Source organism: Suricata suricatta, chromosome 8, assembly GCF_006229205.1.
Source record: "Suricata suricatta isolate VVHF042 chromosome 8, meerkat_22Aug2017_6uvM2_HiC, whole genome shotgun sequence".
Classification (NCBI taxonomy): domain Eukaryota; kingdom Metazoa; phylum Chordata; class Mammalia; order Carnivora; family Herpestidae; genus Suricata; species Suricata suricatta.
The window spans coordinates 58,934,485-58,952,003 of NC_043707.1; the positions used below are offsets into that span (position 1 = coordinate 58,934,485).

At 44.4% G+C, this 17,519-nt stretch overlaps 1 protein-coding gene across 1 annotated transcript in view; it reads right to left on the minus strand.

Annotated features, from left to right (window-relative positions):
* The window catches only part of GPR88 (G protein-coupled receptor 88), a 12,788-nt gene extending 11,593 nt beyond the window's left edge, over window positions 1-1,195 (minus strand). The window contains exons 1-2 of the mRNA XM_029945796.1: window positions 971-1,195; window positions 10-594 (exon numbers count right to left, since the gene is read on the minus strand). Coding sequence (XP_029801656.1) covers window positions 10-525 — 516 coding nt within the window. The 5' untranslated portion in view covers window positions 526-594; window positions 971-1,195. The remainder of the gene's footprint in view (window positions 1-9; window positions 595-970) is intronic.
* Window positions 1,196-17,519: the final 16,324 nt, after the last annotated feature.

Genomic DNA, 17,519 nt, shown 5'->3' on the forward strand with positions numbered 1-17,519 from the left:
CAGCAGCACGAGGCCCAGGGCGAGCGCCCAGGACAGCGCCAGCATGCCCGCCGTGTGGCGCCGCTGGTACAGCGCCTGGTAGGTGGCCGGCGCCCGGGTGATGAGCAGGTAGCGGTTCAGGGCCACCAGGCAGTGGGACAGGAGGGACACGGTGAGGCCGAGGCCTAGCAGCCCGCCCCGCAGCAGGCGGTAGCTGCCGCCGGCGCCGTCCCAGTCCGCGGGGGGCTCCGCCGAGCCGGTGGGCAGGAGCCCGAGCACCGCCTCCTGCGGCATCCAGAGGGCGCAGACGCTGAGGTCCGCGGCGCAGCCGTTCACGATGAAGGCGTTGCTGGTGGTCTGCAGCTTTCGGAAGGACGACACGAGATAGATGACCATGCCGTTGGCCAGCGTGCCCCCGATGGCCAGGCCCGAGTACAGAAGGGACACGGGGATGCGCCGGCCCGCCCACGACTCCTCTTCCTCGCAGAGCAGCAGCAGCGATCCCCCGGTGGTGGAGGAGGTGGACGTGGAGGAGGAGTTGGTCATTCTGGCCAACTCTTCACACCTCGCTCGCTAGCATCGGCTTCTCACGGCGTGGCCCATCCTGACACCCGCCTGCAGAGAGGGCAAAGACGTCCCTTCAGCCCTCTGCCACCGACACAAAAGGCTGAAGCAGAATAATGGGCTGGGGGAGGGGGAGAGAAGGAGCTCGAGAAGAACGGGGGTGGTAGATGACAGGTGCCTGCCTCGGAAATGTCTCCAGTGCCAGGGGAAAGGCCTCTTTGCATTCAGCAGGCACCGGGGAAGCCGTGGGACAGAGCAATACCAAGAGTCTCCCCTTGTACCCCCAGAGACACCACACACCACATACACGCACGCACAGGTGGGGATATTGCCAGACGGAGCCCCTCGTTTCCAGGAGAAAGCAAAGGAGACATATCCCAGCTGGGGAAAATGCCAGGGGAGAGGGCTTGGCGGGGGGGTACCTTACTTTTGGGCTGGTCCTTCGCTGGCAGTAGAAGAGGCAGGGATGCCAGGAAATACCTCCTCAGCAGCAGCATCTGTGGTCCCAAAATCAACAGGAGGAACTCAGCTGGGATCAGTGCCAGGAGCAAGTGCTTGCTTCTCCCAAGCAGCAGCCACACACATGGTCCTAGGCGGAACCCAGCAGCTGCAGGGAGGCTTCTGGGCTGGCAGCAGGGCTGGGGAAGGCTGCAAGCCCAGAAGGGTGGGCAGGCAGGCAGCAGAAGGAAGGATGCTTGGCTGCAAAAGCAGAAGCTGAGCTCAAGAGGAGAGCACCCTGTGCTCAGAGCAAGAGTGGTGGCTGATGTGGTGAACCCACATGAAGCTCTCTCGTGCTCACTTATACATCACCCAGGGAAAAGGCAGCCTTTCCACGCTTGGCATGAATTATTCAATAGCTTCTATCTTGTGAAAGGGGAAAAAAATTTCCTGTTCAGAAAGTCCTGTAATTAACAAGTTCCTCTGTCTTTTCTTTTCTCTCAATCACCTTATTTTTCACCCTCCTTCATTTTTCTTTCCTTCACTTTCTTTTCCTCCCATCAGTGTTAGAATAAAATTTAATATGCTCCTAATATATGGTATCCTAGCCTCGTGTATTCTGTGGGCAAGATTTTCCTGAGGGACAAATATACCCCCAGTATCCAGGACTGATCTCTTCCATCCCACGCTTTCAGAGAGAATTACTTTATATTCTAAATGAAATTCATTTCTTTCTTTGGTAAGGTGGGGACATGGACAGTTATCCACAGAAAATTCCCATGACTCAATTTAAATCATAATTTTGATTTTATTCTCATCACCGAACTCCTTTCCAAGTTTGGCTTGTCGGGTAATGAAATGGTTCGAGGGTAAAAATGAAATAGGGTAAAAGTAGGTGTCAGGGTGAAAGAAAGAAACCTGACTAATCCATAGTGCCAGTGACAAAGGTGGCTCTTCCTTTATTGAGGACTTTTTATTTTGTGGTCTTAGATGGGAGATTTGCAGTCAAATGTTGGAAATTTCTTTGATGCAGCACTTACTCAGCCATTCTACATGGGAAATTTTCCATAGAAGTCAACCGTCCCTCCCCCAACCCCTCCAATAAATCATTTTTCTCTGGGAAAATCATTTATTTGAAAACTCAATATGGAATATGGTAACATGACATGATGGGAAACAGTGTAGGTGGGGTTTCAGGACACCCTAGTTCTAAGCCAAGCATCCACCAACTGGTCTTATGATGGGTCATTTTTGCATCTTGACAAATAAGAACTTTTCACCCAGTGACTTCCAAGGCCCTTTGTTTTTTTTTTTTTTCAACCTTTCTATGAATACCCATGCATAATTCCAACCTTTCTCCTCCCTAGTTCTGAAACCTGAAGTGTACCTACTCTACCTAACATGTGCTGTAGTCCTGAGTCACACGGTAGGAAGTCCTTTCCAGGCTGTCCACTAGGGTAACGTATCAGAATGGAGTGCAGGATGTACCTCCTCTGACTTCCTCTCTCCCTTTCAAAGAACGACATCAGTTAATGGCTGTTAAGAACTCTAATGGGGTTAGAACTAAGCACAACTTGATGGGTTTAGTCCTTTTAGGCAGTAATTAAGCAGAATCAGTTGAATTGGGGAATTAAAGAGAAGAAACAGATTTGCTTTTCAGAGGACTGAAGGTTCAGATATGAAGTTAATTGGTGTTGAAGAGAATTGGCTATTGTCCGTTGCCTGTTGTCGTTTGTCGTTATTGAGTCTCTGAGTACATCAAGCACAGCACGCCTGCAAGATGTTCATTCCTCTGTTTATAGTTAAGATTTGTTGTCGAGATCAAGATTTCCCCTCACATCAAAGGGATATTTGAATTCCAGGTTCCTGGTCCCAGCTGCTGCCTTGTGCGTGGCCTGTAGGACCGGACAGATTCCTTCCTGAGGGGCTCAGGTACCTTGCAGTCACTCACCTTTCTGCCAAGACCATGCCTTCTTTAGCCTTGGCCTGTCAGGGACCAAGTTTTTGTTTGTATTTGGCTTGGGTTTCGTTGTAAACTCTTGAACTTACATAAAATCGGGTGAGGGGTTTTTTCCTGTCTCATTCCTGGCACCAGGACCAGCGCCTGGCATGTAGAAGTTGCTGGATAAATAATTACTAAGCCAGTGAATGGATGGCTATATAAATGATGTCATTTTCCCCCATGCTGAAATGGTAAGTGATGTTCATGACCACCTCTTTCCTCCTATGCCCAGCAGGAACTTGCCCATCAACCAACCTGGGATGCATGTCCAGTCCCTCCACTCCCACTGGCTGCTTTCCCTTTGCTTCAAAAATGCCAGTTTCACCACCATCTAATAAAAACTTACCCTGCTCTTTATCTCCTTCTCAAGCTGCCTACACAAGCTCACTCCCTCTCCTGGAAGAAGGGCTCAGTTTCTGCATCTACCTCCTTTTCCTCCAAATGCCCACCCCACGCTGCTTTTGCTCTCACCCCCGAGACAGTTTCCACCTGGCTAAAGTTCCGCCCGTATACAAAATTGCCTCCTGGACATTGCTACTTGTGTGTTCTGTGGGCGTCTCAAACCTCCCGTGTCCAAAACCAATCCCCTCATCTTCTTTCCATTGAAGTCCCTCCTGTATTCCAGTCTCAGTGGCCAGCGTCACCATTATCCTGATGCCTAAGTCAAAATCCTAGCTGTCATTTTTGATTCCTTCTTTTTTTCTCTTCCTCCCTATACCCATCAATCACCAAGTGTCATTATTCTACACATTAAGGGTTTTTAAATGTATTCACTGATCTCTCTTCTCTCTGCCACTACCTGGAATCAGACAACTATCGTGTCTTCTTTCGATTATCACAACAAGCTCCTAACTGTCGTCTACCTGCAATCTTACCTCCCTCCAACCGGAGTGATCTCTCTAAGACTAAAAGACATCACTTGCCAGGTGTTCAATATTCTTTTTCTCCACCCTCCACTCTAATGTACATTCCTTTAAAATAGGAGCTTTGAGGCACCCGGGTGGCTCAGTTGGTTAAGCATCCGACTTTTGGTTTCAGCTTAGGTCATGATCCATGAGTTGGAGCCCCACATTGGGCTCTATGCTGACAGTGCAGAGTCTGCTTGAGATTCTCTCTCCCTTGCTCTCTGCCCCTCCCACATTCTTTCTCTCTCTCAAAATAAATAAATAAAAGGAAACAAAAATAGGAGATTTGATTTAATTACTAGTATTCTTGGAAGCTCCCAGGACAGTGCCAGACACACAGTCTACCCTTAATATGTGTTGGAAGAACTAGGGAGCAAATGTCACTATTGTGCTTAAATTCCTTCACTAAGACCCTGTTGTCCTCAGGAGAATCTCAAGCATCGTCATTGCTAACATTACTGAGCACTCACCGCATGCACCGGACATTATTTTGAGAATTTTTCATCTATTGTTTCATTTGGTCCTCCTGTCAGGCCTGCAAGCCTTACATCTAAACTTACAGGCCAGGGCAGGAGTCCAGATATAAGTCCACAGACCATATGTCTAAATATTTTTAAATCATCAATCAAGCTATCAAACTGTTAAATAGAATGTTTCATTCTCCCAACTTGACAAACATACTTTCATGACAACCGGAAAGCTGGGCTCAAATTTAGAATTCTTAGATTCATAGATCGTTCCAGGCTAGTGGAATATGACAGCTTGGCGAACTTGCCTCTGTCCCACTGTCCATGCCCCTCTCTCCTACCCTCAGCTCTGTCATCACAAGCCAGAGGAACCGTTTTATATAGGACACTCAGCCTGCCCGCCCAAGCCCCATCCACACCCCTGTCACACACCCCTTGGCACCATCTCAAGACCCAAGATGGTACTTGGAAGGCATAGTCAGCCGTCAAGAGGACAAAGCCAGAGCAGAGAGGCACATGCAGATCATGAAAGTGTGCCTGTGGCCACTGGGCAGGGAATTCTCAGGTCCTGAAAATGAACTTGGTCTATAAAGAGCATGCAAACCCATTATTCATACTCAGCCACCACACAATGCTGCCTCCCTTGGGAAAGTTGAGGTTCCTTAACATGGATCAGCTGCTGTACATAAAGCAGATATAACAAGGAGACCCAAAACTGTAGAGGCTCAAAAAATAAATAACACATTTATCTCTCACAGATGTGAATGGCAGATGTACTATACAAGGAAATTCAGAAACCCTGGTGTCTCCTTACTTCTCTCCCACCCCTTAGGACAGGAGGGTTCAAGGCGTGGTGCCTGACTAGCAGCATCAAACCCATCTCTTGGAAGCATGTTAGAAAGGATTCAGACACACTGAATCAGAATTTCTGATGACGGGGCCTAGCGATCTGATTTAACAAGCCTTCCGAGCGTCTCTGATGCTTGCTCAAGTTCTAGAACCATCCTTGTCTATGTGGCTGCCATTGTTTCACTACTACCACATCCACATCCCCACTGGAGATGAAAATAGAAGAAAGAAGGGCAGTTGGCTTCCTTTTTAAGGATGTGAACTGAAAATTTCACATCTACATACAGTCCAAACAGTGAAAACTTGAGTCCCAGGGTGGTTGCTTGCTGAAAGAGAAGCTGAGGCCCCTCTAGCTGAGCATTCACATGGCCTCCCAGCACCCAGAAGGATGGAAGCAAGGAGAGCACAGACAGTGGGCAGTAGGGGCAAGCCAGTTACCAGATTTACCCAAACCTGCAGGTTTGAAACAAGGCTGTTACCATTTGGGCCCTTGAAGCATTGCCTTGAGCAGACCCACTTTTCAAGATCCTGAGAAAGAAAATGCTTAATATCTGAGAAAAAAATATATACTGGCTCTAAAATATAAAAAAAGAAAAGTTTGAAATAGAAATTAATATGCTATTAAACAGTCAACTTCAAATCAGCTCCTTATTTATAAATTTTCACTTGTTTGATATGTTGGCATGTGGTGGGGCCTCAGAAGTACTGAGATCTGCACAGGTCTGATAGTAGTCCTGCACAAGCGTCCAGCCCCTTCCTCCTCACCTCTGCACCGCGCCTCTCCCTCCCCCAGCCCTGCTCCAGCCAGACTGTAGACTTGCCTTCTTTGAGTGTGCCTCAGCTTCTCCTCTAGCTCCAGCCAGGCATGTCCACTGACTCAGGGCATGCCGCTCCTGGGGCTGTCTCTTTGCAATCTGCCTCCACCTTTGCCTAGCTAAGTCCGACTCACCTTCCAGGTCTGAGCTCAGACTTCACCTGCTCCAAGGAGTCTTCCTTAACTCCCATGACGGGGTGGCCAGCCTGCGTGCCCCAAAGCACGTGTGTGTATGGCTGCCACCGCCAGGCTCCCGAGGGATTCCCTCTCTAGTCAAGGGCCAGGCTCTCTTTTTGGTCAGAGGGCCTGACACATTGTAAATACTCAAACATTTGTTGACTGAATAAGTCCCTTGAGAATCTTAGATGTGTGGGATCAAGATTTCAATCTCAATTACCTTCTCAAGAGATACAACCAGCGTCAGAGGCATGAAGCCAAGTGCTGTTATTACTGATTTTTCTAAAATACTTTAAAAGCTTCGTACAACCATATCCTCATGCTTTATGCCACCAAATTATTTTTGAATGGAGCCCTTGTTGAGAACAACCCTTGTTTGTACAACCCCACACCCACCCCTGATAGGATCCGGTCGTACTTTTCCTAGTGTTCAATTTCTAAATCCACCAAAACATGCTCTAGCAGCTCTCTCACATACTTCAGAAAACCAAAGGGTGAGTGGCAGCAGTGAAAAATTGCTCTTTCCTATACCTTCCCTGAGTGCTGTGAGCTTAGCCACAGAACAACCTCACCCAGCACAACAGTGAGACTGTCTAAAATCCCATCTCAAACCCCAATGGTATTTCCTCAGATCTTGGTCCCTCAGAAAGAACACAACTGAGAATCACGGTGTGAGCCTCATTGGACTACAGAAGAGTTTTTGCAAGGGAACAACACTCTATGTTGCCTGACAGCCAAATTTAGGAGTAATTCAACCACATGTGATTTAGTATTACAAGAAAGCTCAATGGTGGGGTTTTTAGAAATTATGAATTTATGGAATCATGGAACAGGAAATGACCTGTGGTTTGTTCCTTCCTAAAGCCCTTTACCTGGGACCCCTGAGGCCTCGTACTGATGATTCCCAACTTCTCGCCCACCCTGCCAGACGTGAGGAAGCACACAACCTTGCCTCGACAACAGCGGCTCACTACCATGGTAGCGCCATCAGCCAGGTACCACGGGGCTTGGTTCTCAGCTGGGGTCCACTGGTAATGTCTGGAAGCATTTTTGGTTGTCACAGACGGGAGTAGGGGTGTTACTCCATCTAATGGTACAGACTCGAGATGCTGCTATACATCTCACAGCACACAGGACAGAACCCCACAGTAAAGAATTATCCAGCTCAAAATGTCGGCAATGCCTGGACTGAGAAACCTTGCCAGAGAAGTTAAGGGCTCGGGGTAAAAGCCAGAGTCTGTTTGTAAGTGCTACCAAGTTATTTCACCTTACAGATCTTAGTTTCCTCATTTGGAAAATGCAAATAATGCCACCTACCTCTAAGGGGTTGGGGTGGGGGGAAGTCTTAGAATGATTACATTTATGCAAACAGCTTCACCAAGGGACTAGTGTGAATGTGGGCTGGGCATACGAATGACAGTGGTGATTCCCAACCTGGAAGCTAGAGCGTAAAGGGACATACCCTCTCAAAGAACAAATCTGGAGGGACTGCAGAGTGGCTTATGAAACATAGATTTAGATAAACTAATTTTCCAGCTCTAAGTCATTGCCACAGGAAGTCCCTATGAGCATTTTAAGAAAACTGAGATCTTCCCCAAATTCGTGTGCAAACATATATGTGTGTGTTTGTGCATTTTTCTGCAGAAGATTAAATAATAATTTTAGCTTCTCAAAGGAGTCTGTAATCTTAAAGGCTTAAGAATCATTGATGTTGGGATGTCTGGGTGACTTGGTCAGTTGAGCATCTGACTCGTGATTTCAGATCATGATCTCACGATTTGTGGTTTTGAGCCTCACATCAGGCTATGAGCTGACAGTGTGGAGCCTGCTTGGAATTCTCCCTTCCTCCCTCTGCCCTACCCCGAGCCCCCACCTTCACCCTTCCGGCTCACACCCTCTCTCTCTCTCTCTCTTTCTCTCTCTCAAATTAAAAAAAAATCATTGATGACATCCAATCTCCTCACTTCACAGAAAATTGACAGTGAAATCACACACATAGTGATGGATCTATGCCTCGAACCAGGGTGTCCTATGGCACTAGTCCACTGAAGTGGGCTTTGAGATTAACACAATTTATAAACACATGACAAGAGAACATGATAAATGCAAACACAACTCTTCATTCTAGCCCTATCAATTTATAAATCTCTAAATTTGTCTTTTCAGAGTTAACTGAACTATGGTCTCCAAATCTCCTATACCAAAATCACCTGGGTCCGGATCAGAGCTATTCTCTGAGCCCAGGAATCTGATTTTAACAAGCTCCCCAGGCAATTCTTTTTGACACTAATATTTGAGAATCACTGAAGCCAAGGCTATGAAGAATGATCATGTTAGTTTTTGAGTGTTGATTTGTAAACTTGCCAAAGCATTTCTTTTCTGAACTACACTTTCAGCTTTTCCAGGAAAACCAATTTAAACTAAAATTGCTTTGGCTTGGTCTCCGTCCAGAAGTGGGTTTTTTTTCCAGTAAGGGTTTAATATGGTTTATTTTTTTTTAAATGTGCTTGAAAAATGTTTCTGTCTGATAGAGATATGAACTGGATGGAGACCATCCAGTTTCATGTTTTCAAGCATTCAAGAATTATTTTAGGTAATTGAAGTGATGAGATCAAATTACTTTAAAAGAGCACCGTGTGTGTGTGTGTGTGTGTGTGTGTGTGTGTGTGTGTGTGTGTTTTCTCACATATCACTGATGGGGAAAAAGATCATACACTCTTTGGTACCTGGCCACCATTATCATCCTTGATTGGAATTAAGCAGAATTGACGAGATAAAAAATGAAATTACTTAAGAAAAATCTAGGAAATGGGTCATGTAATTTCAAAGTTTAAATTAGATTGATCAGGAAACAAACAAGACAAACAGGAGCTACTATACTGTTTCTACCTCATTGAAATGATCACTAGTGGTTCGAAAAAACTAATGTATTCTATTTTCCTCATCTATAAAATAAGGAGCCTACTCCCAGCTCAGGAAGCAAATTGACACCATCATTTCCCAGAAGCCATTTTCTGCTGGAAAACTTCCCAAATGCTGGACCCAGCCTTCAGAGCCTCTGTGAAAACAGCTGCCAAATATGTATGTGAAGCCTCTCTGTCATGGAATTGAAGAGTTAAGGACATCATGGGACACCTGGGTGGCTCAGTCAATTAAGCGTCCAACTTCAGCTCAGGTCATGAACTCACAGTTAGTGAGTTCAGGCCCCGTGTCAAGCTCTGTGTTGACAGTGCAGAGCCTGTTTCGGATCCTTTGTCTCCCTCTCTCTCTGCCCCTCTCAAGCTCATCTTCCATCTCTCTCAAAAATAAACATTAAAAAAAAAGAGTTAAGGACATTAGCACATTTTGGACTGCATATTAGACATAATCCACTTAGATGCCCTTCAAATACCACAGATAAAACCACACGCTGCATGCTTGCCTCTGGTTGGGGTGTGGGGTAAGGGGTGACTCTGTGCTAAGCACCTTACAAGAACTCCCTCATTTTTTCCCACCACCCCTCCCCACACACATACTGCACATCTGGTGGGAAACCTAAATGAGTACACAGGTCCAGTCTGCAAAGAGGTTGCTCCAAAGATCCAACTTTCTTAGCATGGGGTACAGCAATACTCAGGACCATTTTTTGGTCATTATTTCTGAAGCACATTGTTCTCCAGTGCTGTCCTATAACATCTTTGTCTTGCTATACAAGTGTGGACATTTGTTTTGTCTGCCCAGCAAGCCCCTTATTCCACATTTTTGGCAGGACCAGGACACCTACTGTCCAGAAAGCTACTATCTTTTACCTGATTTCAAAGGAAGGTGCCCTGTTCTTCTGTGAGCCCAGTTCTCTCAATCCAATAGATACGGTTCATAAGTCCAGAGGTGAATGTGGGTCTCTTCCCCTGGGTATGAACTTGAAACTCAAAGTCAGCCAATGTCCCTCCAAGTGACTAAAGCTTAAGCTGCAGCATGCAGCAGCCGTCAGTGGCCCTGCTGTCTGTCAGGCAGAGAAAGAGATAAGGTATTCCTGCTGGTTTCAAGCTCCTGATTCTTCCTGTACCTGAAGCCTAGTCACTTCCTAGTCCTTGGGTTCTACAGGCTCATGTGTCCCAAGCTAAGTTTGGGTATCTGTCACAACCAAAAAAGACCAACCAACACATGATCATAGAACTTCCCCAACTGGATTGTGAACTCCTTGCAGACATGATGAAGGCATGTCCCACTTCTTTTTATTCCCCCACAGTTCCTAGCACGATCCCTGGAGGAAGTTGTTAACTGATACATAAGAGGGTAATCTTTAGTCTATTGTATCTCAACCCAAATGTCAATTTTGCAAGCCACCCTGAAAACTAAAATCTTATTCTAAAAAGACAGTGTTAAATGATTGGAAAGCTTGGCTTTCTTCTCCCAATTTCTTAGCCCTGGTGTGTACCAGGAATTCCTGGAGAAGTTTTTAAGAAGGAAAGAAGGAATAAAGGAAGGATGGGGGGAAAGAAGGAAGGAATGAGGGGGGGAGGGAAGAAGAGCTTAAAAAACAATTTCAGGCTTATGCTCCACTTTCTAGTTCACTTGGTCTGGGGCAGACCCTTGGTGCCACAATTTTTAAAACACAGCCCGGGTGATTCTAATGCAGTCAGAATTAAGAATCAGAGTTCCATATGAAACTCACTCTACAAGTGTTTTAATATTCAAATTATGTATATAAACCCTTTAAACATGGCCAGCTGATGAAATGGACAGCCTGGAAAATTATATTCCAATAAAAAGGTTTTCATCTCTTAGTCGATTATGACAGTTTGTGGAAAAGCAGTAAGGATTCCGCATTTTGTCCTACAAACCATCTCTTCTGCTCTTGGTATCGCCTTAGAGTTTAGAAAGTAAGCTTGCTTGCTTGTTTGCTTGCTTGCTTTATTTATTTATTTATTTATTTATTTATTTATTTATTTATTTATTATTTATTATTTATGCTGGGGTGGAGAGCTGGTAGGAACCACAGCATCAAACATCTCCACTGGTCTGGATATTGTAGTTTCTTCTAGTTCTTTACCAGATGAACACCGTCAAGTTCTTAATTAGAAAAAATAGATACCTTGGGGCACCTGGGTGGCTCAGTCTGTTAAGCGTCCGACTTTGGCTCAGGTCATGATCCCACGGTTCCTGGGTTCAAGCCCCACATCAGGCTCTGTGCTGACAACCTGAGCCTGCTTCAGGTTCTATGTTCCCCCTACCCCCACCCCTTCCCTGCTTGCACTCTGGCACTCTCTCTCTCTCTCTCTTTCTCTCAAAAATAAAACAAAATATTTTTAAAAATTAGAAAAAATAGATACCAATATTTGCTCCTACATCTCCTGTTGCCTTCAAAACCATCTCAACACATGAGCCTCCTCTGGAAAGGCTCCTCTGACCGCATCTTCTCTTCAGATTTTATCCACACTCTCTCCTCAAGAACATCAGCATATCCCAGGAAAAGGGTGGCATCAAAATGGATGGCCATTGTTTAGGTGTGTGCGTTTCTCAGAAACTACCAACCTGAGCACAGAAGCTTTCACTTTACAGTGGTAGCCCCTCAGTAACCACTCAGTAAATGGAGAAGGACAGATACCATATGTTTGCATTCAAAGGTCTAACAGGAGAACAGGAGAAACCTAACGGAGGACCAGGGGGAGGGGAAGAGGGAAAGAGAGTTGGGGAGAGAGAAGGATGCAAAACCTGATAGACTATTGAATACTGAAAATGAACTGAGGGCTGAAGGGGGAGGGGAAGGGGGGGAAAAGAGGTGGTGGTGTTGGAGGAGGGCATTTGTGGTGTTATATGGAAACCAATTTGACAATAAACTATTTTTTTAAAAAATGTGCTCAAATGAATGAATGAATAAAATAGCAATCCGCAGTCAGCTTTCCAACCTCTGTGGGTCAGTATGAATGACTTTCTTTGATTCCTTTCTCACTGCCTCAATTCTTTCCAGACCATCAAAGACACCAGAGGCAGCAGCCCGTTAAGTGTTCCCAAATCCTTTCTGATAAAGCCTCTTCAAAGGTCTGCTCCTAGCAGGAAGCTGTCTCAAACCAGGTCTCACTCAGATTTCTACATCTAATGGCTAAGGATCTCCCCAAGAAAATGAAATTGATGTAGCACTTATTTCTGAAGCACTTGGAGAAGATATGAAAAAAGTAGAAGTGACAGAAAAGGGTCCCCTCTATACCTGTGATACTTGGGATACAGCAACAAAAAGCAAAGATTAAAGCTGTCACAGCTTTGTGAAGGGGAAAGTTATGCTTCACCAAACACAGCATAAGACAAGGCTTCCTGAAGAAAGGGGGAAGTACGTGGACCACTGAAAGGGTTGACGATATGTGGCAAGTAAAATAAGTGAGAAGAAATCTTAAAATGTAATTCACAAGAGGAGACGGGGCCTGTTTTTGTCCAGCATGTCATTTTTGTGTAGGAAAAAGATAACACATAATATTCCAGGCTTGCAGATAGAGTCATTATTTAAGTATAGAACATGCTTTAAATTTTTTTTTAATGTTTATTTATTTTTGAGAAAGAGAGGCAGACAGACAGAGCATGAGTGGGGGTGGGGCAGAGAGAAAGGGAGACACAGAATCCGAAGCAGGTTCCAGGCTTCAAGCTGACAGCACAGAGCCCAAGCGGAGCTCGAACCCACAAACTGTAAAATCGCGACCTGAGACAAAGTTGGATGCTTAACCAATTGAGCCGCCCAGGGCTCCATATAGAACATGCATTTGAAAAAAAAATTGGAAATAGGATCTCTTATCACAATTCAGGTTAGCCAATTTGAGGGAATAAAGGATTGAAATCTTTTATTAATTTCTGGTTTTTTCATGAGTTATTACTTCTTAAAAAAAAGTAACATTGAGTAAAAGCCACAATATATGCTTTCAATAAAATGTTATTAAGTAGGATTCTAATTATAATATAGTCAGATATATTAATGCATAGTGTTTAAGCTTGTTAAAACCAAAAGAACAACACAACTTGGGAAAGAATTGCCCAGGGTTTATTGTTAAAACAATGTTAAAGTTTATCTAAAGAATCCCTTCACAACCCCAACCTATTTATTAGATGTTGCTCACTGTTGTTGTGCGAGCAGAGAAAGAGAAGCCTTTTCTAGAGCATGTCAAAAAGACCCACAGGCCGGTTGCTGTGGGAACCTCAAATCTGAACTTTCTGCCTTTGGCTAACAAATCCTTTCAACACTACATTAAAACAATCTTTTACAATTTGAAGAATTTCATTTTCTTACATCAGGCCTCTATGTATGAATTCTTAGGTTTTTTTGGGATTCTTCGGGCTGGCTGAGAATCAGCAAGAGATTATTATTTTGTAGATGTCTCTAAGGCTCCCCGCCTCGAAACATGGCCTATTTTCAAAGCAATAGCACATTTTAACCAAACTTTTCCTGGGCCTAACAACGTGTGCACCCCTGAAGCTTTACATGCTGAGACTCGTCTTGCTTGAGAGGCTTCTGGTTATTTTTCTCTGATGTGCCCTTGTAGAGCCATCAGGCCGCATTCCACAGACCGGCTGCAGGTAGCAGCAAAAAATGTCAGGAGCTTGGCTTTGCCATTAAGACCATGTTTTAAATCTGGGCCAGGCCACCTGCTAGTTGGATGACCTTGCGCAAGTCACGTCACTTCTCCATGTCTGTTTCCTCCACCTCAAACCTCTCGGTGCTATCAAACAAGATAACTTAGGGATTCACTTACCGATGTATGGCATCCACTGCGGTGTTTGGCTTACAATAACCACTAGGGAAAATGTATTCTTAGCATCCCCACAAGGCTTTACTGCTTTTGCTGGTCTGCAGATGCCAGGCTGGAAATGTAATTGAGATCATTTGAGCTGACAAAATGTCTGGCTCATAGGTCTTTTCCTTAAAAGATTCTTGGGAATTTTGACTCCTATAAGGCCCATCCAAGATAGCTCAACCTTGGGATCAGACTACATGGGAAGCCTGCGGGCATCTGTAACTTTCTCTGTGCAAGCAGCCCTATTGCTTTGTTGGAGGTATTTTAAACTTCTTTTTTAAAAAGCCAGGCCTTTTTAAAAATTTAGTCTTAGTTTTAGATTATTCTAGCTCATCCTTCAAAATGTTGAATTCCTAAATGCTATTATCTGACTGTCTCATTCTTTTTAAATTTTATTATTTATTTATTTAGAGACAGAGAGCATAAGCAGAGGAAGGGCAGAGAGGGTGGGGGGGAGAGGGAGAGAGAGAATCCCAAGCAGACTCCATGCTGCCAGCACAGAGCCCAATGTGGGGCTCCATCCCATGAACCATGAGATCATGACCTGAGCTAAAATCAAGACTCCAACATTCAACCAACTAAGCCACCCAGGTGCCTTTCTCACTGTCTCATTCTTTAGATTTGCCTCTTATCTCATTTTAATCAGTTCATCAATTTATATAAATATTTTATCATTGTAGTTTCTATTTTATTATTTTAAGTGTATTTTTTATTAAAGCTTCAGTGGTGTCTTCACTGCAGTCACTACTTTTTGCTTTAATTTTTTTTAATTACTTTTTTACTTCAATATTTTTGAAATTGCAACATTGTTAAAGCTGAAGTAACCTATATTTTTATTTCTTTCACTTATTAAGTAACAGGTAAATAGGAAGAGCAAAGTTTTGAGACGAATTCATCTTTTAGAGCAAGGATGATTCTTACCCCCATTTGCCCTCATTTGCCCTGAAAGGAATCCATTTCTGAATGTTTCCATTTATTTTTTTAAATGATTTTATTTATTTTTGAGAGAAAGAGAGAGATAGTGTGAGCAGGGGGGGGTCAGAGAGAGAGGGAGATACAGAATCTGAAGCAGGCTCTAGGCTCTGAGCTGGCTGTCAACACAGAGCCTGACGCAGGGCTCGAACCCACAAACTGTGAGATGATGACCTGAGCTGAAGCTGGACGCTTAACCGACTGAGCCACCCAGACGCCTCTGAATCTATCCATTTAAGAACAACACAGAAACGAGAACTCTGGCCCATCTGGAGCACCAGAGACCCAAAAGGATGGCATTCCTCTCTAGTAGATCACAGCACCTGCCCTTCATGAAGAAACCTTTGAAAAAAGGGACCATGGGTGAACTTCATAATGTAAAACTGCACATTCATTTAAGTGGGCTTTGGTTACTACCAAATTAGCTAAGAACACGGTGTACAAAAACACGTTTACATAGCAGGTTTGAGACTGATGTCCTTCAAAAGGCCTGCTTTCAAGGTTGGCCTTAGCTTCCACCTGGGAACTTGACTGGTAAACAGCTCCCTGCTCTGACATCACGCTTTCCCTAGTGATCGTGGTGGTTCGCGGCACCCAGACGGTGCACAAGATAAGGTTTCTGCAGAACACCTGCTTTCCTTTGGGAAGTCTGGAATTTTGGCTCATGCTAATCAGAGGATGCTTACTGACCAGTCTCCCAGCAAAAACCTTGGTGCATAGTCTCTAATGAGATTCCCTGGCAGACAACACTCCACTTGTGTTGTCCCCACTGGTTGCTGGAGAATTAAGCGCATCGTGTGTGACTCCACTGGGAGAGGATGCTCAGGAGTTTGCACCTGTGTCCTCCAGCCCTCACTCCACGCACCACTCACTTCCCTCGGCTGATTTTGCGGTTTCCTCTCACTGTACTAAATCTTAGCTGCACCCATACGCTGAGTCATGTGAATTCTTCTAACAAATCATGGAACCCAGGGGTGATCTTGGGAACACCGACGAACAGGGCCTCTCCTGCTCCGGAATGGTTGATAATTAGTTCTTGACTCAGTAATTGACATTTAGCTCTCCTCCAGACATGATGGATGAACTCTTCCTCTTTCAGTTTACCCCAGAAATGAACAAACCCAACCACTCATCACTGAAATAGGAATCCTTGACTAAGGATAATTTTGCCAACAGATTTGACTTTAAAATAGATCAAACTATTGTGAATTCTCAGTTTGTCAGCTTGGTCAAGTGTCAGGGTCTCTCACATCTTGTCACGACGGGACAGCCATCTTGGGGCCAAGGTCACTCAGCTTCTGCTGCAATGTCTGAGGAGAACTCCGAGGCTGGAGCTCCGTGCCAATGGGACATGAGACCTTCTGAACCCAGTGCCTCTGCTCTGTTCTATGGTTTCTGAAGTGCTGTCATTCATGTCTTTACTCTGTGGTCATTGAAAGCATGTGATCTAGGTGATAAAGCAGGGTACTGACTTGGCCGGAAGCAGCAGGAAAATCTTGGACAGGCTGCTATACTTGTGAAGGAAATCGGTGTGAAAAATGATCAAGGGAGAGAAGAAATGAACATTACATATTTCCTCAAATCAGGAAAAACTGAGACCTATTCAACCCCACTGGTCACAGTCTGCAGAGGCATGTTATTCACAACCAAAGCTACATGAGAAGCTAACTGATTACATCTTTCTAGAATTGAAAAACTGCCTGGAACCTGCCTCTTGGGGTACAGTGTCTCTCTCAGAATGTGCAGTGTGGTGTGAAAAGTCTCTCTGCCCACAAGAAACCTAGATTTTTAAAAATATTTCCATTTCCTCCAGGGTCTTACTTTTTTTTCTTAAAGACAAGAATGGATCGGCTCCTCTAAGCTCGGGTCTCTAGGACCCCCACATCTGCCAGGCTTTGCTTCTCAGTGCAAAAAGGTATATGTTATACCTCACAGTTCCGTCTCCATTAGCTCAGTAAAGGCCAGAAGTACACCAGAAAGATGATAGGTAGATACTTATATAGACTATCATTATACTATTCTGATCTATGATTTTCAATTTGTCTTTTGAACTTTCTATTTTATGTACCTGACAATCATTTTTGGAGATCTGGATGTCAAGATTGACAATCTTGTTTGGAGATTTTCTCTTTAAAAACATGTTTAAACCACTTTATTTAATGTATACAATGTGATGGGGTTGGAGGTAAGCACACATCCAGGAACCACTGCCACAGTCTTCCCCATCACCTCCAAACGTTTCCTCCCATCCTCTTATAATAATTGTCATTATTATCATCTTGTAGTAAAAGCACTTAACATTAAGATCTACCCTCTTAGCAAATTAGCCAAGGGGTACAAAGTTCCAATGATACAAGATGAATAAGTCCTAGAGATCTACTATACAGCTTGGGCTTAATGTTAATAAGCAGTATTGTGCTATTCTTAAATTTTTGAGTAAAATAAATACCAATAAGGTGTCCTGGAGCTGAATGAAGGTGAGCACTTACTGTAAATTTGCCCAACCCAGGAAGAGAGGACCAATACCCTATGATATTGGAGAGAGCTATTCATCTCCACTTCTAGCTTCAGCATCATTGTCTCAAAATTTGGTAT